Genomic DNA, 25,476 nt, shown 5'->3' on the forward strand with positions numbered 1-25,476 from the left:
AAGTTCTTAACCCGAGGTACCACTGTACATTAAGCAAATGTTGCTGAGGAACACACACAGTGAGAAGAAGCACTTTTAAACATAAAACAAGTGAGCATTAGAACATTATATGCTGGGCCACACTGGGTGTAGGCATCCAGAGAATTTAAGCTTACCAAGTTTCTAGTCCTTCAGAGGTTGGGATTTGTCTAAGTTGGTTGCACTGAGTGAAATTTCAGGGCCCTCCAATATTTGGTGCAAGGACCTGAGTAGCTCTTTGTCTCTCCCATCAGCTTAGTAGAGGCAGAATAAATTGTGCAGACTAGCAAGAGTTTGCGAGCTTTTTTGGGGTTGAACTGGAAACTCGACCAACTTAAACTTCAGTTACATTCATCACCAGGTGCCAGTGTTTATCAGGCAAATACAAATTGCTAAAGGGGCTTGGAAATTTTTTGGAAGCAGTTTTGATTCTGGTGTATTACTGTATCCGTGAATGAAAAAGATTAAACGTTGTATTTCAGCCGTGTCCTAGCTATTGCTTATTAGGCTGTAGACTTTGTTGCATTCAAAGGCACCCTATGAAGTGAGTACAGGTGATATCCAACAAAGGTCCCATCTGTACTATACATTTAAAGCACTCTTATGTCACAATAAACAGCCATGGCTTCCGCCAGATCATCCCGGGAGCTGTCGTTTGTTTAAGGGTGCTGAGGGTTTTCAGGTGTCTTCTGTTACAATTTTTTCCAGAGTAATTTAGCAACCAACCGCTCTGCCCAAGGAATTCTGTGGGGTTTGGGCTCAGGAAGGTCCCCTACCCCTAGGCAATACTGGGCTGGGTGGATCAGTGGTCTGATTCGATGTAACGCAGACCCTCTTCATTTACAAACACAAACCTATTCCTTTATCCCGCCCCCCTTTTGCACCTTCAGGAAATCTGCACTACCCAGTATAGAATTATAGGATTATGGAATTGTGACCTTTTTTGGAGAAATACACCTGTAAGCTTGGATATTGTCGTCTTTTTGCAGTGTCAAACTGATGTGGACATTGACTGTATGGGCTACAGGCAGGCTTAACCCCATTGTTGCTGTTTGTTAAAAGATCCAATAAAAACAGATTTTTAAAAATATGAAGTTATATGTGTATTTTCTATAACACACAATTGATATTTTTTTTAAAAAAAATAGTACCATAGAATTGTAGAGTTGGAAGGGACCCCAAAGGTCCTCTAGACCAACCCCCGCAATACAGGAATCTCAGCTCATGCATCCATGATAGGTGGCTATCTGACCTCTGCTTAAAAGCCACCAAGGAAGGAGTCCACAACCTCTGGAGGGAGATAGTTCCACTGTCAAACAGCTCTCACTGTTAGAAAGTTCTTCCTGGTGTTTAGCAGGAATCTTCTCTCTTGTATTGGTTTGTGTCCTACCCTCCAGAGCAGGAGAGAACTAGCTTGTTCCCTCCTCCATTTGACAGCCCTTGATTTGAAGAGGGATATCCTATCTCCTCTCAGTCTCCCCTTTTCCAGGCTATACATACCCAGCTCCCTCAAGCAACCATTTCTCATAAGATTTGGTTTCCAGACCCTTGATCATCTTGGTCGCCCTCCTCTGCATGTCCCAGCTTGTTAATATCCTTCTTAAATTGCTTTTTTTCTGCTGTCATTGCCCCACTTTGCCAGGAGGGGGCGCGACAGGGGGGAAATGTAGCTGGCAGTCCTCCTTTCCCTCACTAACAAGTTGTCTAGGAACGCAAACAGTTGCAGCACTCTGTTCCCTTAACTCATTGAGTGGCTTTCCGGGTCGAGAAAGTGAGCAAAGGAAGCAGAGGCTATTTGCAGAGGCAGGGCAAGGGCGAAGGCATTCTGGCCATTTGCAGCCTCATCTGGGTGCAGAGGAGGGTGCCTAAAAGCAATGCACCTGAAGAAGCGTTACATTTCTAAAAAGGGTGCAATTTTCCAGCTGCAATTGCTCAATTTTTTAGTTTCATATCTCTGCTTGGGCAGGCTTGGCTCCGTATGCAACTCAAGCAAGAAGCTCTGGCTTTGCTTCAGTCAAGGGATATGGGAAGTGGATCCGACTGAGCAAAGAGAAGCAGCTTGAACCTGACCTCAAACCTCAACATTTATCTAAAAAGCTGCTGTCATTATTGCACGCTAGGGGCTGGAAGGAAAGTAAAGTTGCAGGAGTGAAGGGTGTACAGTCTTTATTTATGTTCAGCCCCACAACAACCCTGTGAGGTAGGCTCGGGGGAGGGGGGCTATTCCCATTTTCCAGATGGGTTAAATGAGGCTAACTTGGACAAGACAGGAAGGCTACCTATGGGCAGGACATGAAGCCAGAACATCCACACCCAAATTAAAGCCTCTTATCTACTGAGGCATCCGATACAACAACAGAGTGATAAGGTTACTCAGAAAAATTAAGGCTCAGGCTTAAAAATTAAGGCTAGCACTAGAATTTTGAAAAGGGTGTGAAACCGTGATTAAGAAATAGACTTGAAAGGCCCGAGTCGATGCATGCTTACTCATGAGCAAGTCCCGAGGGTGGAAAGTTAAATGTGCATCAGACTGCCACCTTAAATGCGTTTAAACAAATAGAAAGAAAATACCAGTGTGTGAGTTAATTTTAGTCTCCCATTTGCTATAAACAGGGAAGGGATTTGTTGTTTACCAAATAATATTCTTTACATGTATAAACAAAGACGTCCGTTAGCGTCTCTAACCGAGGCAACTAAGAATGCTTTTAACATGGCAGTGAACAACTCCATCGGATGCAGCCTTGTGTTTAAGAGCTTACCTGGTCGCCACAGGCGAGCGGGAATTCCAGGCAGGCAAACAAGCAAACTGGAGAAGGGACAGATTGCTCTACAGAAAGAAACAGAGCGATTCATACCTTCTCCGCTAGTCCACTTTGGTGCAATGATAAGAAACTTAGGTTTCTATGTTGACCATGGAGGAGGGAAGAAACCCAAGTTTCTTATTATTGCACTTCCCTCCTCCATGGCCAGCACGGACTTGCAGTGTACTTGCTTTTAAGTAGGTATATCAGGGTCGGCCTGAGCCATTTTAGCTGCTTCGGCTGGAACAAATGGCAGCCTCTCAGGTCACGGTGCGTAAAACCAAAGGCTGGGAGTAAAAAGACAACAGCATAAGACCATTTGCTACACTTTCATGACACCCAAAATTAGTTGCCTGAGGCAGCCGCCTCATGCTGCCTAACGGTTTGGCCAGTCCTGAGGTAACTTCTGTGGCTTTTATTTACAAGGCTACTCTAAGAACATAGAAGATAACAAAATCCTTTATTGGACCGGGAAGCTGATGATTCTCTGGTTCGAATCGCCTGATGGTTCCAGCAACAGGTTCCTGCCTCCCTTCTCCAGGTCCTCATTGGGAAATTATCTGTTGAGTAAGGAGCAGTTGCCTCGCTTTAAAAGTTTTCTCCCAGGAGGGAATCCTCCCATGTACAAAGAGAGCTAAACATCAGAAAACCTTGCCGCCGGGCCTGCGACACACACCAACCAACCAACCACAGCCTGTCAGCAGTGGCGGCCATTTTGTCAGCCTTGTGTGGACTGTGAGAGCAGAGGACATTTGACTAGTATCTAGCTAGGCGTCAGGCTCTAGAGTTGTGCAGGCCTTGCATGCCCTGAACCGAACACTCGTGGTATCAGAAGTGGGGAAACCTGTGACTTTCCTAAAAGTTGCTGAACTCCAACTTCTTCCACCCCCAAAGAGTCGGAGATGGCAGACGTTGCAGCCCAGGAACTCCAGAAGGGCCGTAGCCCCACAATTTCTGACTTCACACGGTTTCAACGCCAACAAGCTTCATGCTTTTCGACCTTTCCTCAACAGAGCGAGGCGTTTTCACAAGGCCTCGCCAACGTCAAAGCGCTTGCTGGGCTCCGGAAGTTTCGCGAGGCTCTTCCTCACGTGGGCTCGCTCGTGCTTCAGCAGGCCCGAGCTCTGCTTGAAGCGCTTCCCGCACTGGGGGCATTTGTAGGGCTTCTGCCCCGTGTGGTTCCTCTTGTGCCTAGTGAGGCTGGACTTGTTGCTGAAGGTGTTGCCGCACTCGGCGCAGCCGTAGGGCTTCTCTCCGGTGTGGATCCTCTCGTGCTTCACCAGGTTGGAGCTCTGCGAGAAGCGCTTGCCGCAGACCGAGCAGCTGTAGGGGGTTTCCCCCGTGTGAGTCCTTCTGTGGACCAGGAGACTGGAGCTTTGCTTGAAGCTCTTGCCGCACGCCGAGCAGCGGTAAGGCCGGAGCCCCGTGTGGTTCCTCAGGTGGCGGATGAGGCTGGAGCTCTGGCTGAACCTCTTGCCGCAGTCGGGGCAGCTGAAGGGCTTCTCGCCCGTGTGCTTCCTCTTGTGCCGCGTCAGGCTGGACTTGTTGCTGAAGCTGTTCCCGCATTCGGCGCAGCCGTAGGGCTTCTCCCCGGTGTGCGTCCGGTCGTGAGTCAGGAGGGCTGACCGCTTCTTGAAGCCCTTCCCGCACTCGGTGCACTTGTAGCGTTTGTCGCCCGCGACGGGCCTCTCGCGACTCGGCGTGCCGCCAAAGCTTTTGGCGTAGAGGGGGCAGTAGCGCGGGCTCTCTCCCGGGTAGATCTTTCCACGCTCCTCGCTGCCTGGAACAGAGAAATGGGCCGTCAGGTGTCAGGAGCCAAGTGGGCAGTAAAATCACACCCTGCAAGTTCGGCGTTAACTCTTTACAGTGGTACCTCTGGTCGCGAACAGGATCCGTTCCGGAGCCCCGTTCGCAACATGAGCAGAACGCAACCCGCGTCTGCGCATCGTGATTCGCTGCTTCTGCGCATGACATAATTTTGAGCGTCTGCGCATGCGCAAGCCGCGAAACCCGGAAGTAAGCTGTTAACATATCAGACGACACAGCGATTCTTCAAACGGCTCTTGTTTATTCAGAGGCCAGAACAGAACTGAACTGAAGGGCTCAGTCAGCCTGCTTATACAGAGCTCCAGTACAACGTTACTGTAGCAACTTTCTAAAACTATCCAATCACTGAACGTCACTTTCGATCCTTCATTTGCATAACTATCTACAGTATCCCCCTGCTGGCCCAGGGTGAGAACTTCAGTACATAACATAAGCCTTTCCGGTATTTCTGGGTCGCCGTGGGACACAACCTGAAAAGATTTAACCTGAAGCAAACATAACAAGAGGTATGACTGCATTAGTAGGAATGTGATCTGCACAGACCAGGCAGTGTGTCAGGCCTAGTGAGCACAGCATTCCGTCCCTGGTAGGTCTTGCCCCCATGGATCTGTTGCCGAGACTGAAACCACCACCCCCGTCTCCCCACAGCTAAGTCTCCTCCTCTCCAGAGTTTTCCCCAAGCAATCAGAGACTGCGTCTGCATGCAGCCAACCTCTCCTCCGCCCTCTTCAGGCCCCTGCCTAGACCTGTAAGACCACTCCAATCGTCTGGGCATTTTATCTGTGGCACCGCACCCTACAGAATATCATAGGGCGGTGACTCAAAACTGGGCATTTTTCGCTATTACCCCAGGACTATGGAGTGTGCTTTGCTGTGCTAGTCATGAAGCAGCCACCGTCAGTAGCCTGTTTTCCCCAAGTGACTCCTCAAAACCTGCTTTTATTTTCCCGAGTTCCCTGAATTCGTTTTTTATGCTACAGCTTTACTGTGTTTTTGTTTTAAGAGCTCTTTGACTGTGGAACAGTCTCAGGAGGTGGTGGACTCTCCTTCCATGGAGGTTTTTAAGCAGAGGTTGGATGCAGACATCTGTCATGGATGTTTTAGTTGAGATTCCAGCATTGCAGGGGGTTGGGCTAGATGATCCTCTGCACCCAGGATAGTAGCCAAGCAGGAAACCAGAGAGAGGAAGCCCCTTTCCCCACTTCCTTGCCTTGCACAGAAATGCAGCATGAGGCTGTGTGTGAGAGAGAGGGAGGGAGGGAGGGAGGATCTAGACACAGGAAAACAAACCTATAAATAAGTCAGAAATTAGATTGTTATAACAAAAGAAAAAAATCTCTATGGAACATCACATTTTAAAATTTACTGCTCTCTGGCGCCATCTGGTGTTGCATGTTTATAGTGCATTCAAATCACTGTTTCTTTATTAATGTAGCTAAGTGCAGAGACTCAGGTCTTGCTTGAGGGCATCATAGAGGCATCTGGTTGGCTACTGTGAGATCAGGATGCTGTACAAATGCCAGGCCTCTGGCCTGATCCAGCAACACTCTTTTTAAGTCTGGAGGGATGGAGCCCTTACATCCTTCGCCATCTCTCAAACAGGATAGCAGAAAATGAAATAAGTGGCAGCCTAGTAACTTTCGTGGGCTCGTTTATATGGGCTATTTGACTGTTTTAAAAGCAAACACCGTAAGGACAAAAACATACAAGCAGAAAACCCACATGCACCACAAGCAAGCATGCAGCTGATGACAAATATTATAAAGAAAGCCAGGGGCTCTATCAAACGCATCCTTACCCAACAAGATGGCGTCGCCACCATCATCTGCCTGCATGGTGTCTCCCGATACAGCTCTTGGATATGAATCCAGCAAACTGACTTGCTCCCCTGGGAAGGGCAGTCACATCACCCACATGGAGAAAAACAAAGGTAAAATATAATATATATTAGCCCATTTGGGGAAATGTTCTGGGTGGGTTTGAGCATGGAGTCTGCACTGGCCAGATTAAAATTGCAGCAGCCAACACTTGACCTCCACACTCAAAACAGGGTTTTGTTTTTCCTTTCCTCTCTCTGTATTTAGGGTATATGCAGCACCCTAACCAGAAAGGGGGACACTTCATATATCTGATAAAGTTGTCTTAGAAGCCCAGGGAGCCATCTGCAAGGAACAGTCACAGATAGCCCATGCTGGCATTAGGTAAAGGTAAAGGTACCCCTGCCCGTACGGGCCAGTCTTGACAGACTCTGGGGTTGTGCGCCCATCTCACTCAAGAGGCCAGGGGCCAGCGCTGTCCGGAGACACTTCCGGGTCACGTGGCCAGCGTGACAAAGCTGTGTGTAATGTTTAAAAAATCCTTTGTCTTGATTTAAACCACAAGGGACAGCACTAAGTATCTTGATCAACATCTTGATTTTTATTGATTTTAAAATCACCAACTTGACTGAGGCACATTAAGTTCAATGTGTGGCATTCAGACCGTGGGAAGCCAAAACAAAAAATTATTACAATTTGGAAGACAATTGGACTTTTTTTATTTTAGTTTTTTATTTTTATTGGATTTGATTTGATATGTTAATTGGATGTTCTTATTGGAAAATTAATAAACGCTTTTTTAAAAAAAGTTCAACGTGTGGGAAAAATGGATAGAGGGGGTTCTTTGGAAGCTTTTAGCTGCTATAAGATCCACTATCCTGTAATATTACATATGGCATGTATTGTTGTTTATGGTTTTTTATATCAATTTTGCTGTAAAAATGTGTGAGATTACGATATTGTATTTATTTGCATTACCTAGAGCCTGTTCTACTGATGAAGCCTAGGATGGCGATACAAGGCTAATATTCCGGAAATCCTTGTCTTAGAGTCTGTGAAAGGACTCTGTGGAACTGTAACAACCCTTCATGTGGATTATTCAACTCTATGAACAGACAGGTGGAATATACACTTATACATGTATGGACCTTATGCATGACTAAAGAATGAACTGATCCACTGGGTCGTCTGCTTTTTTCATTGAACTTTATGAGACTTCCGTTGAAATCTACAATCTGATACAATGAATAGTATATCTTACTTATTCAAAAGCACAGCCGGTTACGTTTTGTGTGTTTATTGAGTATGTTTTACGTAACCATAGGTTTGTTGTTGTTGTTTTGCTAATGTTAATACCAGAGCAGGAATTTCAAGCATGAGAGGCAGTGGGTTGGCAGAGAAGGCAAGCCATTCCTCAACTCTATCCCTCCTTCTCCAATCTCTTTAGTAGAAGGCTTTATATATATATATAATTATCCTGTAAAGAGGCTGAGCCTGCAATAGGAACCCCATTTACCTGGAAGTAAGCCTCACCGAAGGGATGCAGGTGGTGCTGTGGGTTAAACCACATAGCCTAGGACTTGCCGATCAGAAGGTCGGCGGTTTGAATCCCAGCAATGGGTGAGCTCCCGTTGCTCGGTCCCAGCTCCTGCCAACCTAGCAGTTCGAAAGCACATCAAGTGCAAGTAGATAAATAGGGGGACGGGACTTGCACCTTTAGCAAGCTACACCTGTGGAAAATTATCAGCTCTAAAGGTAAAGGTAAAGGGACCCCTGACCATTAAGTCCAGTCGTGGATGACTCTGGGGTTGCGACGCTCATCTCGCTTTATTGGCGGAGGGAGCCGGCGTACAGCTTCCGGGTCATGTGGCCAGCATGACTAAGCCGCTTCTGGCGAACCAGAGCAGCGCACGGAAACGCCGTTTACCTTCCCGCTGGAGCGGTACGCATTTATCTACTTGCACTTTGACGTGCTTTCGAACTGCTAAGTTGGCAGGAGCAGGGACTGAGCAACAGGAGCTCACCCCGTCACAGGGATTCAAACCGCCGACCTTCTGATCAGCAAGTCCTGGGCTCTGTGGTTTAACCCACAGCACCACCCGCGTCCCATTATCAGCTCTACACATCTCTTAAATGCAAGAGTAGGAATGTGCCTTATAGTGTATCAGATCATTGGGCTGGCAGCAGCACTCCAAGGTTTTAGGCAGGTGTCTCTCCCGGCAGCCTCACCTGGAGATGCCGGGAATCGCACCTGGCGCCACTCCATCGCTCTTAAAAGCCTTTCTTCTTACCTGTTCAGACAGCAGACCTTAAGATCGCCCCTCTCGGGCAGATTTCTTCTTCTCCTCGACCAGCAGCTCGTTGACACTCTTGACTATCACACGTACTTTCTACCCTGCGTCAATCAGTTAACACGAATCTCCGGCGCGCGCACCAGGCTCCATCCTCGCCGCCGTCCAGGTGGTGCGCACCTGCATTCATTTGAAAGAACCGCGGCTGCGTGCTCGGAATGCGGAGCCCGCGAAGGGAGCTTATGGGTTGGACGAGGGCGCAGCTGGAGCTTTTTAAAGGAGCGGGTGGCTGGAGGAACGCAAAGAAGCCTCGCTCGCTTCCCCCTTATTGTTGTGCTGGGTTTTGCGGGTTGCTATTCCCACCCCTCCTCCCGCTTCCAAAGGCGGGTTTTCCTTTTCTTTCCGCTTCCCATCATGTGGTTGAAGCCAAGCCAGAAGATGGGCAAGGCGAAGCCCTCACCAATCTGCTGTTTGAGCGCATGGATGAGGGAGGCTGGAAGGAGGTTTTGAAAAGAGACGCCTTGGGGCCAGTTGGGATGCGTCCTCCAAGCTAGCCTGAAGGCACCAGGTTGGGAAAGACTGTCATCCTGGTCATTGCCACATTTTTTTTTTATTCATCCATGCTTATCAATTGCTTTCTTTGTATTTAAGAGGTGGATACAGCACATAAATTCTAAGACAAAGGCAGTCTTTCCTTCTGGATACAGATAGGTAGCCGTGTTGGTCTGCCATAGTCAAAACAAAAAAAATTCCTTCCAGTAGCACCTTAAAGACCAACTAAGTTAGTTCTTGGTATGAGCTTTTGTGTGCATGCACACTTCTTCAGATACACTGAAACAGAAGTTACCAGACCCTTCTATATAGTGAGAAGGTGGGGAGGGGTATTACTCAGAATACCCCTGTAAGACCTATTGCAGTCGTTAAGAGTCGTCAACAGGCTCATCACAGCTATCTGCCAATCACCCATTCCCACCACCCTTCTGAGTAATACCCCTCCCCACCTTCTCACTATATAGAAGGGTCTGGTGACTTCTGTTTCAGTGTATCTGAAGAAGTGTGCATGCACACGAAAGCTCATACCAAGAACTAACTTAGTTGGTCTTTAAGGTGCTACTGGAAGGAATTTTTTTTGTTTTTCCTTCTGGAATAATGCACTTTACAACAAACCGCCAAGGGCTGCATCTTTCCTTCAGCTGTTGCTGTGATACATAACAAAACTGCTCCAATTCTCAGTAAACAGATTATTTTGCTTCCGACCCTCGCTAGCTCTTGTTATGGGTTTTTTTCTTTTCTTTTTTCATTGGCATGTCTTTATTTCACACTTCAGAATCTGTTAAACTCTTGGTACAGAAGTTGATTCCATCTGCAAAAGAACTTATATTTTCTGGCAAAAATAGAACAGAAGGTACTACAATGGTACTTCAGGTTACAGCCGCTTCAGGTTACAGACTCCACTAACCCAGAAATAGTACCTCAGATTAAGAATTTTGCAACTGTAGCAGGAACCCCCCCCCCAAATCATTCAGTTTGTACAAACTTCACACACACTCACACTCATACACTACATACCCTTCTGTTATAAATTCATAGAAAATCAGCCATACATCGGATTTGCACTGTTCCATTTTTAGTTTACTCCATGAAGGAAGGACTACAAAATGGGAAAGGTTTGATACAGGGCAGCCATAATCCTTGAGCATACCAGTACATACACAGGTGCCCTGCCCAGTTGCTATGCCAACCCTGATGGTCCTAGACAGAAGACCATCAAGATCACAAAGAACTTGCATATGGGAGTGGATTCAGCACGGACTGGAACAAAGGACAATAATCAGCCCTTCCCTCTGGGGGCAGGAAACTGCAAACTCCCCTCTGTCACCTGGAAAGTACTCATGGGGAGGGGGAAAGGGGGAACCAGCCAGGTGACAGAACACTCAGGTTACCATCACAACTCCTCCCTCAACCCCTCCTTTCTGTGATGTATGTTTCTGGGGGTGGTCTTGATCTAGGTAAAGGTAAAGGTAAAGGTACCCCTGCCCGTACGGGCCAGTCTTGACAGACTCTGGGGTTGTGCGCCCATCTCACTTAAGAGGCCAGGGGCCAGCGCTGTCCGGAGACACTTCCGGGTCACGTGGCCAGCGTGACATCGCTGCTCTGGCCAGAGCCAGAGCCAGAGCCAGAGCCGCACACATTCCCAGCTTTAGGTAAAGGTAAAGGGACCCCTGACCATTAGGTCTAGACGTGGATGACTCTGGGGTTGCAGCACTCATCTCACTTTACTGGCCAAGGGAGCCAGTGTACAGCTTCCAGGTCATGTGAGAGCAGCGCACGGAAACGCCGTTTACCTTCCCGCTGGTAAGCGGTCCCTATTTATCTACTTGCACCCGGAGGTGCTTTCAAACTGCTAGGTTGGCAGGCGCTGGGACCGAGCAGCGGGAGCGCACCCCGCCACAGGGATTCGAACCGCCGACCTTTCGATCGGCAAGCCCTAGGCGCTGCGGCTTTAACCCACAGCGCCAGGGTGGCAATTTCAAGTCTTTATAAGGTCTTTTACACCATTTTCTTTGTCCTTCCTCTCTCCTGCAAGTGAGAGGGGCACCCTGTTGCAACAGTTCAATAAAGGCTAAGCCTACAGGCTGCTGTTTTGCTCCAAGTTATCCTGGTTGGTGTCTTTGTTTTTGTCCAAGGGAGCCCTCGGATTTTTCCGTTAACAGTTCAGGATGAGAACAGAAATTGTGCATGGCGGCAGCGGGAGGCCCCATTAGCTAAAGTGGTTCCTCAGGTTAAGTACAGTTTCAGGTTAAGAACGGACCTCCAGAACGAATTAAGTTCTTAACCCGAGGTAAATGGTAAAGGTAAAGGTACCCCTGCCCGTACGGGCCAGTCTTGACAGACTCTGGGGTTGTGCGCCCATCTCACTTAAGAGGCCAGGGGCCAGCGCTGTCCGGAGACACTTCCGGGTCACGTGGCCAGCGTGACATCGCTGCTCTGGCGAGCCAGAGCCGCACACGGAAACGCCGTTTACCTTCCCGCTGGTAAGCGGCCCTATTTATCTACTTGCACCCGGAGGTGCTTTCGAACTGCTAGGTTGGCAGGCGCTGGGACCGAGCAGCGGGAGCGCACCCCGCCGCAGGGATTCGAACCGCCGACCTTTCGATCGGCAAGCCCTAGGCGCTGAGGCTTTAACCCACAGCGCCACCTGCGTCCCTAAGGTACCACTGTACATTAATTGTACTCAATAGTGCTCCCAAGCAAGTAAAGTGAACATGATAAAAAGAAATGTACCGGTAAATTGTTGCCTCAGTGTTTTCTCTAGTCCTTCACTCACGATGCTGATGCCTCCAGTTGCTTCAATAGAAGCTGCATTGCAGATAACATCCCATGTAAATCAACACAGTGATGGACCAATTCATCTGGTCATAAAGCAAGAGGGGAACTCAGACTTCATGCAGATCGTCTTCATTCACATCGTTTCTGCTATGCAGGAGGCTGTGGTGCCATCAAATCGATGTCTGTTAATTTTCTAGCTAACCAAACTCCCACTGCAAAGAGACCCAGGTTAACTATGAGGTTCCTGCGAAAGTCATTGCGGTCTGTGGCAAAGCGGTAGGCGCCCCAGATCCAGCCCCAGAAGAAGAGTTTGGATTTGATATCCCGCTTTATCACTACCCGAAGGAGTCTCAAAGCGGCTAACATTCTCCTTTCCCTTCCTCCCCCACAACAAACACTCTGTGAGGGGAGTGGGGCTGAGAGACTTCAGAGAAGTGTGAATGGCCCAAAGTCACCCAGCAGCTGCATGTGGAGGAGCGGAGACGCGAACCCAGTTCCCCAGATTATGAGACTACCGCTCTTAACCACTACACCACACTGGCTCTCTGGCACTACGGCCCCTCGGGCGTCACCTCACTGGAGCTGCTTCCACCGCTCGCTGCTTGCCCACCCGTCGCCATCGTCGCTGCTTCAGAACCTCCTCAGCGACGCACAAGGGCTCTTCTCAGCTCTTGTTATGTTAACTTACCCATATATATGCTACGAGCCAGAATTCCACAGTCCATGGGAGTTCTGTGTTTATGCTTATTCAGGGGTGTTTTTGTAAAAAGTAATAGGATTATGAGTCTATAATGCCACTAACTAAACACTTGCATGTGCCCCAAAAATGCCAGCAGCGGACTGTGGGGGTGTGCGTTGTGAGAGGGGTCAAGAATGAGTCCTTGGGATAGCAAGGTTGGGACGCCTTTGGAACAAAGGCTCTCAAAGAGAGGATGGCAGGAGAGGTTGGCAAAGGTGGTGGCAAGATTCAAGGACAATCAAAGGAACATTTTAACATTTCAGTGTAGTGTAGTATAATATATATTTATATATATTGCAGAATACAAACCTCTCATCTGTTTGGTGAAAAAGAACCAGCCGGGTGCATATCTGTTATTTATTTTCTTAAAAATATATTATCTGCCCCTCCTTCCTTCCAAAGGAGCACAGAGCAGCAAACACCAAAACTTTTTGAAAAAAAAACATACCGTATTTTTCCGTGTATAAGACAACCCCTTATTTTAAACTTCAAAAATTAAGGAAAAAATATAGTCTCATACGCAGATAGTGCATAGTGCATTTTCTTAATTTTGAGTCCCCAAAAATTGGGGGCATCTTATACACGGAAAAATACGGTATGTACAAAACGTATTTTAAACACATTTTTTTTATTAAAAAACCTGGGCATATTAAGATCAAAAAACAACTGCATGCCCTCATAACGAGTAATTTCAAGGTTGCCAAGCATCTTTTGACCATCAAATACCAAGGTGAATAACCATATTCTGACTGAAAAGTAGAATCACTACAGACTCTCAAGCAGGAGGCAGCTCAGAACTGCAGGAATTAAACTGAGGAGGGAAGTCACCTGGTTTCTAGCAGGAAAGGAGCCATACCTGTGGTTTTACCTCTCCTTAAGACAGGGATAGGGAACCTTTAGCCTTCCAGGTCTTGCTCGGACCATGAGCTAGTACAAACCCTCCAACATTTCTCCAATGAAAATGAGGACGTCCCATTCCATAAATGATAATTTTGCTATTTATACCCCGCACATCTTACTGTGTTGCTCCAGCCACTCTGGGCAGCTTCCAACGTAAATTAAAAATATAATAAAACATTAAACATTTTTTGAAAAAACCTTTTTCAGACGTTTCGGGGGTCAGATAGCCCCATACCCTCAAATATTTCTCCAATGAAAACAGGGACAACCTAAGGAAAAATGGGACATTCTGGGGTCAAATCAGAAACCGTTATGGCTTCTCCAAATCAGGGACGTCCTTGGAAAATAGGGACACTTGGAGAGTCTGCTAGTAACCTTGATATTCAATTATTGCAGTGTCTGCTGTAATTTTGCACCTGGTTAGGAGGTCCCACAGATGGAAAACACTTTGGCTAGACCATTGATGTAGGCAGAGTCTCACTGGCACATCACCCTGATGTTCAGAAGTCTGCAATGACCACCAACATGCTGCCGAGCCAGGTTCGAAGTTATTCTATTGATCTACAAGGCCCTTATCAATTTGGGTCAAGTATCGGCTCCCTTATGGGATGTGGGTGGTGCTGTGGGTTAAACTACAGAGCCTAGGGCTTGCCGATCAGAAGCTCGTCGGTTCGAATCCCCGCGATGGGGTGAGCTCCCATTGCTCGGTCCCTGCTCCTGCCAACCTAGCAGTTCAAAAGCATGTCAAAGTGCAAGTAGATAAATAGGTACCGCTCCAGCGGGAAGGTAAACAGCATTTCCGTGCGCTGCTCTCACATGACCTGGAAGCTGTACACTGGCTCCCTTGGCCAGTAAAGTGAGATGAGTGCTGCAACCCCAGAGTCATCCACGTCTAGACCTAATGGTCAGGGGTCCCTTTACCTTTACCTAAAGCTGGGAATGTTCGAGTGCAGCTCCCTATGGTATGTGCATGGAAACTGTCATAAAGAAAGTCCTTTTAATTTTTCTTCTCTTCTATTCCCACCCCCTTTTCTTCTATTTTTTTGGCTTTCCTTTGGTGTTTTTCTTTTCTCTTTCTCTCTTCGTTTTTGTTTAGTTCCTTTTATTTTGTGGTATTATGAGTTTTAATAAAATCATGAAGACAGGAGTGCCTAGCGTGCTCTGGTCCATGGAGTCACGAAGAGTCGGACACGACTAAACGACAACAAAATAAAATCATATTTTTTATTTAAAAAACTGACCTTTTTTGGAGAAATACACATGTAAGCTTGGATTATTGTCATCTTTTTGCAGTGTCAAACTGATGTGGACATTGACTGTATGGGCTACAGGCAGGCTTAACCCCATTGTTGCTGTTTGTTAAAAGATCCAATAAAAACTGGTTTTTAAAAATATGAAGTTATATGTGTATTTTATATAATACACAATTGATTTTTTTTTAAAAAAGCACCATAGAATTGTAGAGTTGGAAGGGGCCCCACGGGTCCTCTAGACCAACCCCCGCAATACAAGAATCTCAGCTCATGCATCCATGACAGGTGGCTATCTGACCTCTGCTTAAAAGCCACCAAAGAAGGAGAATCCACCTCTCAAGGGAGACCATTCCACTGTCAAACAGCTCTCACTGTTAGAAAGTCTTTCCCAATGTTTAGCGTGAATCTTCTCTCTTGTAACTTGAAGCCAGTGGTTCAGCTCCTTCCCTCCAGAGCAGGAGAAAACAAGCATGTTCCCTCTTCCATGTGGCAGCCCTTGAGATATTTGAAGATGGCTCTCCTATCTCCGCTGTCTCCTCTTTCGCAGGCTAAACATACCCAGCTCCTTCAACCATTCCTCATACGGCTTGGTTTATATTGCGGCCCTCCATTTGTTGCTGGACTGCAACTCCCATCACCCCCCAGGCCATTTATGCTGACTGGGGGCTGATCAGAATTGGGAGTTTATATGTGTGTGTATGTACACAAACACACACAGAGGGAAAGAAAGGGAGATCCCTGTCTTATTACACCAAAACATGACAAAGTTGCCCCATTTTTCTATGATTTATCTGCTGGTTTCTAAACAAGAACTTCTAAAAAATCTCTCCAGGATTTTGTTTTGAGTGTTGGCCTAAATGTTGGGAGGCCAGGGGTCTAGCTTTGAGCAAACCCAGCCTTAAAGGTAAAGGGACCCATGACCATTAAGTCCAGTTGCAGCGCTCATCTTGATTTATTGGCTGAGGGAGCCGACGTACAGCTTCCGGGTCATGTGGCCAGCATGACTAAGCTGCTTCTGGCGAACCAGAGCAGCGCCGTTTACCTTCCCGCTGGAGTGGTACCTATTTATCTACTTGCACTTTGATGTGCTTTCGAACTGCTAGGTTGGCAGGAACAGGGATCGAGCAACGGGAGCTCAGCTCACCCCATCATGGGGATTCGAACCGCTGACCTTCTGATCGGCAAGTCCTAGGCTCTGTGGCTTAACCCACGGCTCCACCCGCGTCCCAAAAAAACCAGCCTTAACCTACTTCAAATGGTTGCTGTGAAGATAAAATGGGGAAAGGGAGAACCACATACATACACTAGTAGTCAAAATTGTGGAAACCTTTTGGGAAAAATGTATTTCTGAGGTTTGATTGCTCATAAAACCACTTTTTGGGAGGTAATACCATAAAATTATATATCAATGGAAAGATAATTTAATGAAGACATGTAATGCAACAAAGTTTGTTCAGTGATCTGTATTCTATCAAAAGGGATGTGGGTGACGCTGGGTCTAAACCACTGAGCCTCTTGGGTTTGCTGATCAGAAGGTCGGCGGTTCGAATCCCCGCGACGGGATGAGCTCCCGTTGCTCGGTCCCTGCTCCTGCCAACCTAGCAGTTTGAAAGCATGCCAATGCAAGTAGATAAATATGTACCGCTCCAGCGGGAAGGTAAACGGCGTTACTGTGCGCTGCTCTGGTTTCGCCAGAAGCGAATTAGTCATGCTGGCCACATGACCCGGAAAAACTGTCTGCAGACAAACATCGGCTCCGTCGGCCTGTAAAGCAAAATGAGTGCCGCAACCCCAGAGTTGTCTGCAACTGGACTTAATTGTCCAGTTAACTTAATTTATCAATAGTTATAGCCAAATAACCAGAAAAAGGAAACACAATATGCAGTAGCTTTAGCCAATGAGCATGAGTGTTGAGAAAGCCAATCAGGTGTTATGAGCCATCAAATCTTGGACAAAGCACCGCCTTTCGGAAATCCCCACCCCCACCCCCCACGTCCAGAAAAATCCAGACATATGGCAGCCCTACAGGAGAGAAAGGGTTAAACTCTCTCATTTTAAATATGATTTTTATTAAATTTTGTATCTTACAATCTCAAATAAACATTTTACATACTTAAGATATAAATGTCTTCCTTTCTTGTCTTTCCATGGTTCATTTTGCATATCTTATATCCCTGCATATTTTTTAAAAAACGATACCAGTCAATTTTCCACGATCACATCCATCAAAACTTATTTACAGTTGTTCTTGAACGTTTAAGGCGGCATGAAATACGGCCAAAAAGATTCTCCCACATCCTGAACAGTCATGGGAATTATCTCCTGGATGGAATCTGTCGTGCTCAACGGCGTGTGATCTTGCGGGAACCTCTTCTGTAGGGCTTCTTCCTCTCGTGGATTCTCACATGTTGAAGAAGGTTTCCTCTCTCGCTGAAGCTCTTCTCACAGTGGGGGCACTCATATGGCTTCTCTCCTGTGTGTATTCGCTTGTGTCGCTCAAGTTTACATTTCTGAATAAAGGCTTTCCCGCACTCTAAGCAAACGTAAGGTCTGTCTCCTGTGTGAATCCTTTCATGAATCATCAGGGCTGACCTGCGGTCAAAGCTCTTCCCACAGCGCAAACATCTGTACGGCTTCTTACCTGAATGTCTTTTCCTGTGGTGATGTTGAAGGGCTGAACTTTTGCCGAAGATCCTCCCACAGTCTGAGCATTGATTCTTATGCATTCTCAAATGCTTAGCAAGGCACGATTTCTGACTTAAACGTTTGCCGCATTCGGGGCACGGAAATGATTTTTCCGCTCTGTGGGTTCTCTCGTGATTTATGAGGACCGAACTGCAACGAAAGCTCTTCCTACAGAATGAGCACTGATAAGGCTTCTCGCCAGTGTGGATTCTCCTGTGCGATTTAAGATCTGAATTATTTCGGAAGCTTTTCCCGCAATCTGAGCAATTATGCGGTTTCTCTCCTCCGTGAGTTTTCTTGTGCCTGATATAGTTAGACACACAATTGAAGCTCCTGCCGCAGTCCAAGCATTTGTAGGGTTTCTCTCCTGTGTGTGTCCTCTTGTGAACTATAAGGTGCTCTTTCGCTCTGAATCCTTTCCCACACTCTGAGCACTGGAACGGCCGCTCATCTTTGTGGATGTATTCATGTCTGGCAACGTGTGCTTTGCTGCTAAATTTCTTCCCGCAGTAGGAACACCCGTATGGCTTCTCTCTGGTGTGGACGCGTCTGTGTTGACGAAGGCTTCGTTTGTGTATGAAACCTTTCCCGCAATCTGCGCACGAGTGAGGCTTCTCTCCCGTGTGGATTCTCTCGTGCGAGCGAAGGTTTGACGGCGAACTGAACATTCTCCCGCAGTTCGAGCATGTGTATGGCTTTTCTCCCGTGTGGGACCGCTGATGTATAACAAGGTAACTGTTGTTACAAAAGGTTTTCCCACAGACAGGGCACTTTTCCGAGTTTGCTACTCTACGTTTTCTGTTCGGGGCTATAGGAGGAGTGTTTTTCTTTGGTCGGCTCTTGATTTGTGTTTGCTCTTTACTCTTCCGAGCAGGAACGGCTTTGGCCTTTCGATTTCCAAGACGCTTTCTCTGAGGCTGCCCAGCTCTGTGGCAGGTCTGAGAGCTCTCCCCATTTCTCTGGGTCTCTTCACCCCTTTGCAACTGCATCTCTTCTTGCTTCCCCAGGGCGAAACTTTCCGGCTGAATAGGTTTCTTTGTATTCTCACTCACCTGCTCATCTCCTGTTGGAATGAGACAGGAAACTGTCAATGTGTATTCTGAAAGGAGCTACGAACACTGTAGGAGGAGCAGGAAAAAAATCAAGGAAGCTTCTTGGGAGTCATGGGCTACTCACAGCTAACCTATGATTTATGCATGGTGTGGGGGAAGCAGAAAGGGGGCAAACTGTGGACCAAACCCTTCTGGCATCCCTGCCTACATCACAGGGTTGTTGTGAAGATGCTATGAGGGTAGAGGTGGTATACACAGCCCAGATGCCCTGTTCTCACATGGGACTTGCAGCAATCTTCCATCCTAATTATCTCCAGACCTAATTTGCTTCCCCACCTGATGCTGCCAGGCCACATTTGGGGGGCCCCAAACCAAGTGTGTTAAAATAGTAACAATTATTATTATAATTATTATTGAAGCAATATTATTGAAGCAATTATTATTGAAACAATTATTATTATAATTATTAAAAACAGCAGCATGTAGGGCCCCTGACCAAAATCTATTCCGGCTAGAGCTGGAATGCTAAAAGTGTCAATTTGTATTTCTTACTGCAGAAAGTATTGATCTGATGTGTAGAGATCTTTCCTATTATACTTAATTCCGCAAGCTTCTCTCTATGAAAGAAACAAGCAGGTGGTCCATGATGTTTGGGTTATTCCTTCCGAGAAGCTGAGTACAGCTGGCCTAAACTGGTTCTCTTATCTCTTCAGTCAAGGTCATGACCTTCTGGTGTGGTGTTCTGTATATAAATACAGTGGTACCTCAGGTTAAGTACTTAATTCGTTCTGGAGGTCCGTTCTTAACCTGAAACTGTTCTTAACCTGAAGCACCACTTTAGCTAATGGGGCCTCCTGCTGCCGTCACTGCGCAATTTCTGTTCTTATCCTGAAGCAAAGTTCTTAACCCAAGGTACTATTTCTGGGTTAGCGGAGTCTGTAACCTGAAGCGCCTGTAACCCGAGGTACCACTGTAGTGTTAAGGTTTAGTCTTATTATAGGTTATTGTAAGTTTAAGGTAAGTCTGCTGCAACTGGATTTCTTATGAGCAGTGCCAATGAAATACAATTGCCTCTGGTCTATTTTTTGGGAATCCTGCAATGTGTTTAAGCTTTTACTCTGCTAACTATACGCTGAAATCTGCTCTGGATCAATATTGAGTAGAATTTCAATGACAAACAGGAGCACTGGACTTTTAGCACTCTTTCCCTCCCCGTGAGGGGCACATTGTGCAAAATGAACACAAAGCAGCCTGCAGGTTTGCATAAAGATCTAGCGTGGCACTGCGATTGGCCCAGCTCCGAATGGCTCCTTGCCAGCCTCTGTTTCAAAATGGCTCACCTGAGCTACTGCCTGGTGGGATCTCATGCTCCTTGTGTTCCTGCTGATCAGGTGCCCACAGCATTTCCCATCGCTCCAGGGCGGAGATCAGGTCTGGTTTCGAAGGCTGAAGTGCTGCTTATGAGAGGAAGGAAAAACAAGAGCGTGGGGGAAAAACACAGGCTGTTTTGGTATGTTACCAGAAAAAAGAACTCCTATTGTTAGTTAGATTTCTTAGCCTTCACCACAAGGTCCCAGGGTGAGTTCAAACCACTTAGATGTGGAGGTCCAGCTCCGAGGGCCTTCCAGTGGTTCCCCCACTGAGGGAAGTTAAGTTACAGGGAACCAGGCAGAAGGCCTTCTCGGTGGTGGTGCCCACACTGTGGAACGCCCTCCCATCAGATGTCAAGGAGATTTAGAAGACATCTGAAGGCAGCCCTATATCAGAAGGTTTTAATGTTTGATAATTACTGTGTTTTTCGCCCCACAGGGCGCACCGGCCCATAGGGCGCACCTAGTTTTCTTTTTTTTGGGGGGGGGATAAAGAAAAAAAAATATTTCCCCCCCAGGCACGGGGCTGGGGAAGCCTGAGCTTCCCCCGAGCCCAGCCCCCAGAACAGGCTGCTATCCGCAAGCCTAGGGAGCCCGGTGGGGAGTCACGCCGGTCTCCCCAGGCTTGTGGATATCTGCCAGAAGCCCGGGGCATGCTCTGCTGTGCTCCCCAGGTTTCAGGCTGCAGGCTGCTGTCCGCAAGCCTTGGGAGCCCGGCGGGAACTTTTTTCAGCGAAAGCCTGCATTCACCCCATAGGACGCACACACATTTCCCCTTCATTTTTGGAGGGGGAAAAGTGCGTCCTATAGGGCGAAAAATACGGTATGTTTCTGTTGTTAGCCACCCAGAGTGGCTGAGGCAACACAGTCAGATGGGGAGGGTATAAATATTATTATTATTATTATTATTATTATTATTATTATTATTACCCTTTGAAATTCCCTCCCGTTAAATGGTAAACAGGGGCTGTTATTTTCTTGGCACCCTACTGAAGAACTTACTCTACCAACAAGCCTTTTCAGTAAGTCGAACGGAATCCGTTCTGGAAGTCCATTTGACTTCCAAAACTTTTGGAAACCAAAGCGCAGCTTCCGATTGGCTGCAGGAAGCTCCTGCAGCCAATAGGAAGTCGCGGAACCCCACCCGACGCTCGGGTTCCAAAGAATGTTTGCAAACCGAAACACTCACTTCCAGGTTTGCGACGTTTGGGAGCCAAAATGTTTGACTTGCAAGGCGTTTGAGATCCAAGGTACGACTGTAGATATATTTCCCAGTCTGCATCTGTGTATTGGAATTATGTTTAGATGTTCACATTTCTTATGATTTTTGTGCCTGCCACTCTGGGATCCTTTGGTGGGATAGGCAGAAAAAAAATGTAATAATTATTATTATTGTTGATGATGTTATTGTTTAAAGCATCAGGCCCATGCTGGGTTCAATCCTATGGCTCCGTTCCGGAGACCTCCACAGATCATGGGTAACCCCCACTGCACAAATGCACCATTTGCAAGCGTTGTGACGCATCTGCCTCCTAATGTGCGCATGGAATCACCTACTGCTGCGAAGAGGCATTTTATAACCCCTGAGATCCAACCAGCCCATCCTTGCCAGCTGTTGCAAGGCAATGGTCAAGTATAGGAGTCTACATCCTGGACCAGCTTATAGTTTCCAGATGTTTTTCAAATGCAGCCACCTGTAGAGCATATCACAAGAATCCAATGGTCGCACTGCAACACCTGCCCTCCTCACCAGCCTCAAGTGTTGTTGTTTTAAAGCAGAAAGGGAGGGCATGTCTCTGTGGCCGGATCTATTGTTTCAAATGAGGGATGCTCACCCACAGAAACCACATTCTCATAGCAATTCAGCATGACGTCCCTGTAGGTGGCTCTTTGCGTTGGGTCCAGCAGAGCCCACTCTGCTTTCGTGAAATACATGGCCACATCCTCAAAAGCCACAGGCTCCTAAAAGAAGAAGGAAACTTTTAAAGCAACTGTTGGCCTGGGGCCACACTTAAAAGCTGGGAGTTGTGCAATGGATTTTCTGTAGTTTCATCACCATTTCAGCAACCTCTAGAACATGGGTAGGCAACCTAAGGCCTGGGGGCCGGATCCGGCCCAATCGCCTTCTAAATCTGGCCCACAGATGGTCCGGAAAGCAGCATGTTTTTGCATGAGTAGAATGTGTCCTTTTATCTAAAATGCACCTCTGGGTTATTTGTGGGGCCTGCCTGGTGTTTTTACATGAGTAGAATGTGTGCTTTTATTTAAAATGCATCTTTGGGTAATTTGCGGGGCATAGGAATTCGTTCATTCCCCCCCCCCAATATAGTCCAGCCCCCCACAAGGTCTGAGGGCCTCCTGCTGAAAAAGTTTGCTGACCCCTGCTCTAGAAGGCCAAAGGCTCCCCGCAACGGATCTGAGAGCCAGTGTGACATCATGGTTAGAACGCTGACCTAGGACCAGGGAGACCAGGGTTCGAATCCCCACTCAGCCATGCAGCTCACTGGGTGACCTCGGTCAGTCACTGTCTCTCAGCCTAACCTACCTCATAAGGTTGTTGTGAAGGTGAAATGGGGAGGAGGAACTCCTTGGAAGATAAAGGTGGTAGAGGCAGGTAATTTATTACGGTCAAAGACCAGCTCACGTAACATAACACAATAAAAACAGCGTTCATAAAGATAAAATATACAATTGGAGCAGATTGCAGTAACAGCTTGTGGGTTAAAATTGAGATATATACATACACCCGTACAACTGAGATACCATAAAAAATTGACCCTGAGGCGCCCCAAAGGGCAACTTGGGAGTCCTTCAGGCAACTGCTGCTACTGCCCCTGGTCTCTGATCTGCCCCCCTGCCCCAGAGAGAGGTGCCTCCTCACACTGCCCCACAGGGGCCTGGGAAGAGGATGCCCCCAGCTTTAGTGGCCCAACGGAGACTGGCCAAAGGTGAAGCCAGCGCCTTACCTTGGGAGGCAGCAGTGGGCACACTTGCATGGTGGAAAGGCTCCCCTTCAGCTCCCAGGCAGGCCTGGTGCCAGCCTCACTGCCCAGCCTCCCACTTGTCTGCCCATTGGTCTTGGTGCTGACCTTTAAAGCCCTAAACGGCCTCAGTCCTGTATACCTGAAGGAGCGTCTCCACCCCCATCGTTCAGCCCAGACACTGAGATCCAGCACCGAGGGCCTTCTGGCAGTTCCCTCATTGTGAGAAGTGAAGTTACAGGGAACCAGGCAGAGGGCCTTCTCAGTAGTGGCGCCCGCCCTTTGGAATGCCCTCCCTTCAGATGTGAAGGAAATAAGCAGCTGTCTTCTCTTTAAAAGACATCTGAAGGTAGCTCTGTTTAGGCAAGTTTTTAATACAATGGTACCTCGGGTTACATACGTTTCAGGTTACAGACTCCGCTAACCCAGAAATAGTGCTTCAGGTTAAGAACTTTGCTTCAGGATGAGAACAGAAATCGTGCTCCAGCGGCGCAGCGGCAGCGGGAGGCCCCATTAGCTAAAGTGGTGCTTCAGGTTAAGTATAGTTTCAGGTTAAGTACAGACCTCCGGAACGAATTAAGTACTTAACCTGAGGTACCACTGTATTTAATGCTGTACAGTGGTACAGAATGCACACAGAATAAAAAGGATTTCTGGAGGGCCCCCGAGATAAGTGCTATTTCCACTTTCCAACTTGCTATGAGACTCATCGTCAGCTATCTCAAACAATTCTCGCACCTGGTTTGTCTCCACCGCAGCAGCCATTCTTTGTCAAGCCAATGCAGCAGAAGACTCTGGGAACTATGCACCTCCTGTGGGAGGAAGAAAGTTAATTCAGAAAACACTGTGACCCTTTTTCTCTCTCTCTCTTATGGCTGGGCCCCTAACCCCCCCCCCTCTCTCTGTCTCTCTGTCTCTCTCTCTTCCTTCTATCTATACAGTACTGCAAAGCTTTCAAGCAGCCTGTGTGATAGGAATTTTGAGGTCTTAGACATATGTTAAATGTTCATAAGTGTACCAACCAAGCAGGTCCATAGATCAGCACAAGAAGACCGACCTGAAACCATTTTTGACTCCCAAACTGACCTCAATTATTTCTCTGCAAGGTCAAAGTGGGAAACCTCCCCATTGTCTCTTTCCTCACAAAACCTGTCTTAAGGGCACATTTAAGATATGAATAGGGTGTGAGCCTGTGACCTGGCCCAGGAACTAAGTATTTATCATTACAAAAGACTGGCCAGGCTCCCCGGGGTATCCAATCAAGTAACCATTAACAGATAACCTGGCAGACAGGAGGTAAACAACTCACTCAAGATTTCTGCTGTAGACCACCCCTTCTGTGATGTAGGTATGATGTATCTGGGGGTGGTCTTGATCTACAGGGTGGCAATTTCAAAAGTCTATATACGGTCTTGCACACCATTGTTCTGGGTTCCTCCTCCCTCCTGCGTGTGGTGAGTGAGGACCCTGTTGCAACAGATCAATAAAGATCAGGCTTACTAGCTGCTTTGCTTCTCAATATTCTCTGGTTGGCCTCTGTTATTTTCTCCTACCAATAGGGAACCTACATAAGGACTCTATATGGGCTCTTGGATACCCCATAAGGGAAAAAAGGGCAGATTTTTGTTTACAACATCCTTCACCCATCTCCAAACACCAGGAGGTCTCTGATCATCTCCAGAAGCTCCTGGAGAACCCTGCCCTAACTCTTTACAATCTAAATATAATTTGAGCAGGTGGAAGATATAGGGTTATGGCATGGCATTCTAAAGCAGACTCCTAGGAACAAACGGAGCCCTTAAAGAACCATAGAATTATAGAGCTGGAAGGGGGACCCATAGGGTCCTCTAGTCCACCCCACCCCCCGCAATGCAAGAATCCTGCCCACAGCCTTCCCTGAGCGGGATCAAGCCACAAATCCTCTCGTTTAACAGGCAGACACACGAACCCCATTGTGCCACTGGAGGCTTCTTAATATTCCCAATAAAGTTTCAGGGTAGCAAACTCTGCCAAGTTACTAATTGCATCAGTTATGGACGCAGATTTATACATACTACAGGCACATGTTTTCTCCGGAACAAGAGCAACAAGAAATGCAAAGAGGGAGGAGACGATGGAAGGAACCCAGAAAATGAACTTTCACTAAAAAAGCGGGGGGGGGGAGTTTGCATAAACAGACAGACAGACAGGAATGTCTCTGCGGCCCAATCCAAGCAAGGACTTGGCTCCCTAGCAAAATCAGCAAGCCTCAGCAACCCCCCCCCCATTCCCCTTTCCTATACCAGCAGACGCCTACCTCTGCCCGCCAAGAAGCAGCCCCGGCGACAAAGAGAGCGAAGCGTTTTGCAACGCAGAGGAAGCAAGTCCTCCAGGCTCGCGCGGATTTACCTATGCGAAGACCAAATGCCACTG

At 47.3% G+C, this 25,476-nt stretch overlaps 3 protein-coding genes across 5 annotated transcripts; all 3 read right to left on the reverse strand.

Moving 5' to 3' along the window:
- Nucleotides 1-2,167: 2,167 nt before the first annotated feature.
- On the reverse strand, nt 2,168-9,380 carry LOC307208981 (uncharacterized protein). The gene is made up of 3 exons (XM_079964046.1): nt 8,755-9,380; nt 6,445-6,534; nt 2,168-4,599 (listed from the first exon to the last, which is right to left on the reverse strand). The coding sequence occupies exons 2-3, from the start codon at nt 6,479-6,481 to the stop codon at nt 3,845-3,847; spliced, it is 792 nt and encodes a 263-aa protein (XP_079820172.1). The 5' UTR covers nt 6,482-6,534; nt 8,755-9,380; the 3' UTR covers nt 2,168-3,844.
- A 2,593-nt stretch (nt 9,381-11,973) lies between these two features.
- On the reverse strand, nt 11,974-12,450 carry TOMM6 (translocase of outer mitochondrial membrane 6; the record flags this gene model as incomplete). Its single annotated transcript, XM_079967147.1, has 1 exon — nt 11,974-12,450. One exon carries the CDS (start codon nt 12,448-12,450, stop codon nt 12,232-12,234), a length of 219 nt encoding a protein of 72 aa, XP_079823273.1. The 3' UTR covers nt 11,974-12,231.
- A 4,575-nt stretch (nt 12,451-17,025) lies between these two features.
- LOC307208540 (uncharacterized protein) lies at nt 17,026-25,476 on the reverse strand. Of its 3 annotated transcripts, none has more exons than XM_079963215.1 (6): nt 25,361-25,476; nt 23,803-23,876; nt 21,919-22,045; nt 21,288-21,365; nt 20,054-20,167; nt 17,026-18,724 (listed from the first exon to the last, which is right to left on the reverse strand). In XM_079963215.1, exons 2-6 carry the CDS (start codon nt 23,827-23,829, stop codon nt 17,319-17,321), a joined length of 1,752 nt encoding a protein of 583 aa, XP_079819341.1. In that variant the 5' UTR covers nt 23,830-23,876; nt 25,361-25,476; the 3' UTR covers nt 17,026-17,318. The 3 variants fall into 3 exon arrangements, with proteins under 3 accessions (XP_079819341.1, XP_079819342.1, XP_079819343.1); XM_079963216.1 differs by having other exon boundaries at nt 25,347-25,432; XM_079963217.1 differs by lacking the exon at nt 21,288-21,365.

The sequence above is a fragment of the Podarcis cretensis genome, assembly GCF_951804945.1.
Source record: "Podarcis cretensis genome assembly, chromosome: 2".
Taxonomy (NCBI): Eukaryota; Metazoa; Chordata; class Lepidosauria; order Squamata; family Lacertidae; genus Podarcis; species Podarcis cretensis.

Excerpts from the sequence above, each read along its gene's own strand:
- LOC307208981 (XM_079964046.1), bottom strand. The coding sequence starts at position 6,481 with ATGCAGGCAGATGATGGTGGCGACGCCATCTTGTTGG. Across the intron at positions 4,600-6,444 it reads TGGCGACGCCATCTTGTTGG|GCAGCGAGGAGCGTGGAAAG; the intron begins GTAAGGATGCGT and ends TCTCTGTTCCAG.
- LOC307208540 (XM_079963215.1), bottom strand. The coding sequence starts at position 23,829 with ATGGCTGCTGCGGTGGAGACAAACCAG. Across the intron at positions 21,366-21,918 it reads TGAGAATGTGGTTTCTGTGG|ATGCAGACTGGGAAATATAT; the intron begins GTGAGCATCCCT and ends TCCAATACACAG. Across the intron at positions 20,168-21,287 it reads AAACATTTTGGCTCCCAAAC|CACTTCAGCCTTCGAAACCA; the intron begins GTCGCAAACCTG and ends TCTCATAAGCAG.